The sequence below is a fragment of the Austrofundulus limnaeus genome, unplaced genomic scaffold (genome assembly GCF_001266775.1).
Source record: "Austrofundulus limnaeus strain Quisiro unplaced genomic scaffold, Austrofundulus_limnaeus-1.0 Scaffold15, whole genome shotgun sequence".
NCBI lineage: Eukaryota > Metazoa > Chordata > Actinopteri > Cyprinodontiformes > Rivulidae > Austrofundulus > Austrofundulus limnaeus.
The window spans coordinates 2455625-2463576 of NW_013952417.1; the positions used below are offsets into that span (position 1 = coordinate 2455625).

Below are 7952 nucleotides of genomic sequence, written 5' to 3' on the forward strand. Positions count from 1 at the left end.
TGTTTGTACGAACCCTTTGTACGAACAAAAGTAAGAGAAATTTAGGATAAGAACACAAACATGTTCTTGCATGAGGCCCAATGATCAGAGGCCTATTGCACAAATCTAGGATAAGGGATTAAGCCGGGATTTTGGTGTAAACCTGAATTAATTAAGCCTTGATTCGGTTGCGTGGGAGGAGAAGCACTTATGTGTCCATAACCAGACGCCTATTGCACAAGAGTCAGATTTATAAATTCAGGATATGAGCTGTAAGCCGAGGTTGAACAGTTTGACAGTTGCACTTGGTCAGACTTCTTGAAGTAAAAAAAACTTTTCAGATTAACACGTTTAAAATCCAACATATTCTGATCTTGGTTAGTTTATTGGTCTAAAAACAAGATCAAAAATACTTTTTAGCTGATATAAAACTGTAAAACCTGGTTAGAGGAACATTTTTTTGCAGTGAAGTGACTGACTGCTGCTCAAAAACACTAACAGATTACCGGTAAATAAATTTCACTTTAAACCTGGTCAGGACCAGGTTAGTTTCAGAGCACTTGTTAMCATGGAAATATAAGTGCTTTGTAGTTCATGCAACCAATTCAAGGCTTAATTAATTCAGGTTTACACCAAAATCCCGGGTTAATCCCTTATCCTAGTTTTGTGCAATAGGCCTCTGGTCYCRWCCMGGTTTAAAGTGAAGCTTATTTAATCWTCTAAGCAGTAGACAGTCACTTTACTGCAAAAACTGTTCATCTAACCAARTTTTACAGTTTTATATCAGCTAAAAAGTATTTTTGATCCTGTTTTGAGACTGGTTTACTAAACAAGATCAGAATATGTTGGATTATTAATATTAAAAAGTTTTCTTTATTTCAAGAAGTCCTACCAAGTGCAACTGTCAAACTGCAGATTTAATTAATTATTAGTAATATGAAAAGAATAAGTCTAGTATTTTAAACTTATTTTTAGAAGCCTAATTTTTGCAGCGTCTGATCAGAAATCAGTGTTTCATACAATTATTATTACATGTATTATATTTTTCTTTGCATTAAAATATTACAGAGAAAGTATATTTATTTTATTTATTTATCAGATTATCTGAAAAAACAATAATAAAAAAAGACTTAACCTCAGCTTCACCTTTAAAATAGCCTTTAATATGCCAATCACCCTCCCCACCTTTGTGCCTGCTGCAAACCATGAACGTGCATTAATCCTAAACGATTTACAGCTGTTTAAGAGTGGCTTGGTGTYAGAGCAACAGATTACAGCTGTTTATAGGTTGAAGGCTTGTTTAACTCAGCTTACAGCTGATATCCTGATATATGTTATAAATCTGATGAAATGAGCTCCTGGTGTTTGTTATCAAAATTATTATTTTAACATAAAATTTAACACTAATTTGTCTCTAAAAGCAAAAACATGGGCTCTTTGTTTCTGAATGTACCTAGGGACTTTTCATAGCGACAGACGTTTTCCAATTACATCCAAACCCGTATGCCTTTGTTATCATGGTTGCATTTATTTCTCCCAAGGAACCAATTATTAATGTACTTATTCATTCACCAAAGTTTACTGTCTTTTGATCGCTCCTTTCACACCTCTCTGAGGGCGTTGCTGCAGTTTAAATTTAAGTTGGGCAGTGAATTATTTGTGGAATTAAAAAACAAAATGACAGCTATACTTGCGTGTGGAGTTTGTAATACGGCATGATTGATACCTTCGCTCTTTGTCGAGACATTTTAGAGTTTCACACATCTCCTTCTTCAAAGTCTCACACTGGTTTTGAGCAGACAACAGAGCCTTCCTTGCTTCCTTACAGTCAGGACATGCCTGCATTACAACATAAAATTAGAATGGAAAAAAAAAACGTCTGTTTTTAAAGATGTCTAACACACCCATGAGGACAAAGCCAGTGAAATGACTTTAATTATAAGGAACAAACACAACAGCACAGTTCTTGGCTACCAGTAAACTGGACAAGTTATAGCATGCATCATTTAAACCTCTGATGGCATCACCTTACAAAACATGCTTTCTTCACACAGCTGTGGCTGAAGCCTCTTTGTCACTAAGGAAATTTCCATTTGAGTGTCGGTGTTTTTACTGAGCTGTACATCTGCCTTTTTTCTCCTGGACAAAAGCACAACATTTTGCTTTAAAAGTATTTTCCTGAAGAATGAAAGCACGTTCAGTAATACTAGCAGAAAGGAAATTAAAAATATAAGTATATAAAAGAACTATAATAAACAGTACAAAAACAATAGGCCTTCGCRGCGCTTAGCTGCTCGGGCCTAAATATAGTATATTTAATATAGTATATTGTCTTACTTTTGATACTGCTCATGTTTGTTTTTGGTGCAGATTTTAGCGATGAAATTATTCAGGTCACTGTTGTAATTTTCCACAAGCTGAAGACAACGTATCTGAAATAAACAGAGAATATGAATACAAGAAACCATGCCGTCATCCCATATTATGATGGCAAACAGAAATAAAGATTTGTAAAGTACGGCAGTATTTGATTTGGTAAGCAGGAGGACAGATCTGATGTAACGAGACACACTTTGTTTGGTTCATTAGCTCGGTCAGCATGATGATGCACAATGCAAAGCTGCTGCTGCTCCTTCAAGGCCGACTCCAGTCGCTCCACTTCCTTCTGCAGAAAATCAACCTGCGACATCATTACACACATCAGTTAGTCCAAAAATATTAACTTTTTTGTGAGTTGTTGGTCATGTGCAGATACTTCCTGTCTGAATACAAATTCAGTGGTTCTCAAGCTTTTTATGCAAATGAAATATGTTTTCAACAAGGAAACAAAACTGTTTTTGTACATTTCAGAATCATACACTGTGGAATCTAGAGTCATTATTTAGGTTTATAATTCTCCTTCAGTATTTAAAATCATTAACTCTTCTCTAAGGAATTCTAAAGAAATCCTCTTAAATCCTACAATAAAAGTGCTGAATCAAAGAGTTTATTTTTCTTTCACTGACCAATTGATTGACCAAAACATGTTACCCTATTAAGAATGATACAAAATGCTAAAAAAAATAAAAATAAAGGTCAAATATTTTTTTGACTGGACTTGAGATTAAATTCAGCTTCTATGATCACTAATTTCCTATCCTAATTACTGTTTTCTTTTCGTATATTAAGTGTTGTGTTCGAGCAGTTCGTTTCTCTTGTAAATTTATGCAAATGTCTTTGCTCTTTGCCAGCTCGGACATTAAGTCAGTATAAAAAGGTGATGGCTAGTATTCCAAACAGTCTTCATGGAGAATTAATCTTTACTAAGAAACAGACTTTTTAGGTTAGATAGTTGCATTATGAGCATTACTTCACATTCAGCAGCTTGGTTAGCTTGAACTTGCACACGGAGGATTTTCTAGTTCTGCAGAGCTGATTGTAGATGCTCCGTTTTCATTTGCTGACATTCCACCTGAGGAAAAGATGTTTTTTTTGCATGTTTGCTCTTCCATGAAACAATGTATTGTACTATAGGGCGCTGTCTGAGAGCACAACCCTGTACATACACAATGCTGACTCTGCAAAGGGGACGAACACAAGGTAGCTACTAGCCACACCCAACAAGCTAAACAACCAGCTGCTTCTTTTCTTGCAGCAGCCAAGCTTGTAGTAACGTTTATATGGTGTGAGACTCTCAAAGCTCAATATGAATAAAGTGCTGTTTGCCTCTTATTCAGGTAATGACTCATTTATAGTCATAACCTCTATATTAGAGGTTCTGTGGTTGGGAAAGTTTGTTTTCAGGACTGCTACAAAAAGYCCCATAAAAGCTGGAACCAGAGACCAAAGGGTATATAAAATGTGAATTTTTGTTACTTTGCTGACTGAGTGAGATTATTACACAACAGATAAATTGGGGGCCTATGAGTCAGAGTTATGCTCAAGGACATTTTGACAGATCACAAAAATGAAGATTGAACCCTAAATCTTCCAATTAGACAGGACAAAAAACACTTACTGGCTGTACCATAGCTATTTAGAAATTAAGACATTTTAAATCCACAACGACTGCTGATTAAAATCTTGTTTAATGACTAAAAACAGCACACCAACTGTTTTTGATCGAATCTATTCAAAACTCATATAGAATCAGAAACCAATCCATTTACCGTCAGTCTGTGATGAGTATAAAGCCCCCCTGATTTTATCTTGTCTTTGTAAAACACATGAATTTATATTTTCTAAAATGTAATAAAGACTCWGAAATCATATTGTTGCTTTAAATAAGATATAAAAATAGCCACTGCACTGTAAAATGCAGGGTTGTGCACTTTTAGTACTTGGCCCTTTGAAAATGGAAAGTGATTACTGAAACCTGATTTAACAAAATTTTCTTTACAAAAAGAAAATTTCTCGGAATTAAATTATTTATTTCAGGTTTTTGCAACTACAACAACCAACAACCACTTTGGACGGTGAATTTCAGTCCAGGGATGAGAAATCAGGTCTAAGATGTTTGTAACAGMGGGTTACAAGCTTTATGTGTGTGTCTTTTAGAAAACATCAAACTCTCCAAATGTCACATATTTCCATCAACATGATAAAGCTTTTTGTACCATAAAGAGACATTTGCACAACCAATATACATCCAAAATCACAACGATCTTTGCAGTTCACATTTTCAGCATTTCTTTATTTATACGTCTTGTTTGCAGGGTTTTACATTCAAAGCAATTTTGAACACGTTCACTGCGGAAAATGGAAAAGGTTGTGGTGTTCTACGTGGTTGTCACAGTTCACAGCCGCTTTCATGAAATAAAATGCTTTGAAGCTCCATATTTTTAAAAGCAGTGACCTAGTTAAGCAAACAAAGCTATTGTCGCAATTTAAAAACTAAAAACCAAAAGGAAATCATTGAAAAACAGTAGTATAACACAAGGGCTATATTTATTCAGGCCAATTTGTAAATATGAATTATGTAAAAAAAGTTCTAATACAGCAATTACAAAAAAAGGTAAATAAATTACTTTTATATAAAGGCTGAAATAAAATGGACTGAAATGTCTGATTGTTCTTGTTCATATGGGCAGTTAGTAAACGTATTTTATGATCATAAAACTTTTTCGAGTCTTTGGTCATAAACAGAAACAGAAAGAGAAAGGGATTGATGTGTAAAGTTTAAGTATAAAATACCATTTTTTTATTATTATTTGTATTTCCAACTCAAGAACTAGAACATTTACAGGAGTGCTTACTGCAAAACTGCAAAAAAAGAAAATGATTGCAGCTAATGACTTTTCACCATAACGTTCAGGTTCTAAAGGTGTTACTTACTGTCTGCTGCAGAAAAAGTTTCTCAGCATTCAGAGAGCGKACCCGGTCCCTCAAAGCCCTGATCTCAAAGTCCAGGCGATCATTTTTTATAAGTTTCCCTACTTCCTGTCTGAGCTGCACCACTTCCTGCTGCGCAGACTGCAGCTCAGGCTCTGAAACACAGAAGCCAGATGAATCACACAAACTGTATGAAATAATTTTAAATAGTTGCTGATGAAGCTTTTTCTTTTCATCAGAGCTTTGAAAAACTTGTTTCAATTCAGCTTTTCGGGGGTCCTATGTGAAGCCAAAATACCATCAAAACAAAAATGAAAGGCTCTGATTAAAATCTCTTACCGTACGCTCTTTGAGTCAAATGAGCAGATTCCAGCTCATCAGTCAAATGTCGGATCTCGTTGTGCGCCATGGCCAGTCGGCGGGAACCCTCTTCCACGTCCCGCTCCAGACGGGAACACGTCGTCTCCAAACTGCTTGAGCGGCCAGCCAAAGGTACGGCCTCAGACTAAAAAGTAATGAATGCAACAAAACTATTTTCAAACACGAATTGACAAGCTTCAAAAAAATGACCGAGTAGGGTCGTGGTAGAAGCTAACATGCAAGAACTAAAAGGACACCTCGAGAAGTGCACTGGAACAAGCTGCGTCAGTGGAGCAGTGACCTGAAATTCTTCTACCATGCAAAGATTCCTATACTGTGCTGGAGATTATCACTGGGAATAAAATGCAGAATGGTTAATGAAAACGTGTTTTAAAAATACATGCAGAATATATATTTTTACACGTTATATACAAAACCATAGGCAAACAACAGAGCTGGCCTGAGGGCAGTCTGCTTTGTTAGTATTTAATTATATTTAATGTATGCATCATTATCAAAAACTTACATATGCATCTATCCATATGTACAAATATACATACATATGTTAATGCATACATACAGGAATGAAAATATGTTTATTGTGTGCAGTCTTGTGGAGCTCAAATATTCTCTTCCATGCACTCTGCAAATGTCGGGATGCCCTCTTCTGGGAAGACTGAAAAATTACAAATACTAAAAATACATGAAAATATATTTTAAAAAAAACACTACAAACAACAGCAAAAACAAAAACAAAATGGATGTAGAGGATGTATTTCCTTCACACTACACTGTGATTGTTTTTTTTTAAGTGGGACGTGAACTACAGACAGTCAAAAACCTGTATATATTGATATCTACCATTTTGTAAATTTGTCTTGTTCCATGATGTTTAAGATCAACTGTAAAAATTAATTGTTCATTTTTTTAAAAGAACATTTGTAAATTGTTGACGTGCACTTATTCAATATTGTTCCTATAATGAGCTAGAGACTTCAGAGGATAATTGGTATAAGATCCGTCTTATTGGTGGGACCTGAAGAAATAAACATTTTGTGAAATGGCTAACACTGTAAAACATTACAGAACCACAGCCAACTTGAGATATACAGTTTTACTTAAAACTGAGCTCCACCACGGATAAAAATGAAACTTTATCTATAAATTATTGGTAAAATGAACACACCACACTGTTACAAGATGAAAACCTTGTACACTGTTCRTCCTCTCTTACTTGGTATGTGCTGATGTTCTGTGTTTGAATCCCAGAACAGATTTCTGTGTTTCCATCGGCCACCAGCTTGTAAGGATCCTCGTTTGTTTCAAGTAAGGAAGCCCTCTCCACCAGGAGGTAAGCCACTTGTTCACTGGCACTACTGGGAATCAGCTCTGTGAGAGCCTGCTGGTACAGCATTTTGGCCACCTCACTTATCTGAGCATCTACGAGAACAAATGAGGAAGAAAAGAGAAAATCTGTGATTGTAACACCAGAGAAAATAAGGATCGTTGGTGTTTGGTGATCTTGTTGCACAAAGGTATAATTTAAGGTATAAGATTGTTCTTTGATTCACACAACAAATAAAACCAGTGACAAAGCAGCTTTGATTTTGTCCAACAAATCCAGTTAGTTAGCAGGAAAAAAAGAGTTGCTTCAAGCATGACAGAGTAAGAAGAAATCAGAAAGTTCTTCAGGTCAAAAACTTCTCCAATAGTTTCTCAACTTTTTTACTAATACTGGGTATTAGATTTTATAGGATACTAAAGGGGCAATGAAAAACTGGCACCAATACGTTTTCGAATGTGTATTTTTTTATTAGCTGGATTACTTTTTTAACCTGTACACAATGTGCCAGTAAATTTTACCAACCTTGTAGGGATACAAAGTGTTGCAGCTGCTTCCTGAGTCGATCATTCTCATCTTGTATCTCTTGAGCCAACAAATCTTTTTGCTCTGTAAAGATTCGGATCTGCTCCAAGGACTTGCGTACCTGACAGACAAAAAGATTGTAAACAAACACAGACCTATGGTCATCATGACAATCCCTGACACCTTTGTTGACAACTCACCTCTGCCAGTTCTGCAAAGTGTTGTGAGCGATTTGTYTCCAGATCCTTTGTCACGTCGCTCAGACATTTTTCTGTGTGCTGATGAGWACGCCATAGCAAGCACAGCTGAGTGTCCTTGGAAGAGTCAGGAGCAAGGCCTTCTCCTCTCAACCATGTGGCAATCTGATCCAAATCCTGAAAAAGAAAAAGAAAACATCCAACAGGGGACATCACAACCTCGTTCTTTAGGCTTATAT

General features: G+C 35.9%; 1 protein-coding gene across 1 annotated transcript in view; it reads right to left on the reverse strand.

Annotated features, from left to right (window-relative positions):
* si:dkey-264d12.5 (coiled-coil domain-containing protein 30) overlaps nt 1-7890 on the reverse strand; it is a gene marked incomplete at its 5' end in the record, with an annotated part of 11908 nt that extends 4018 nt beyond the window's left edge. The window contains 9 exon segments of the mRNA XM_014002867.1: nt 1706-1818; nt 2007-2118; nt 2317-2411; nt 2552-2659; nt 5293-5444; nt 5629-5794; nt 6884-7089; nt 7517-7637; nt 7717-7890. Coding sequence (XP_013858321.1) covers nt 1706-1818; nt 2007-2118; nt 2317-2411; nt 2552-2659; nt 5293-5444; nt 5629-5794; nt 6884-7089; nt 7517-7637; nt 7717-7890 — 1247 coding nt within the window.
* Between the last annotated feature and the right edge of the window lie 62 nt (nt 7891-7952).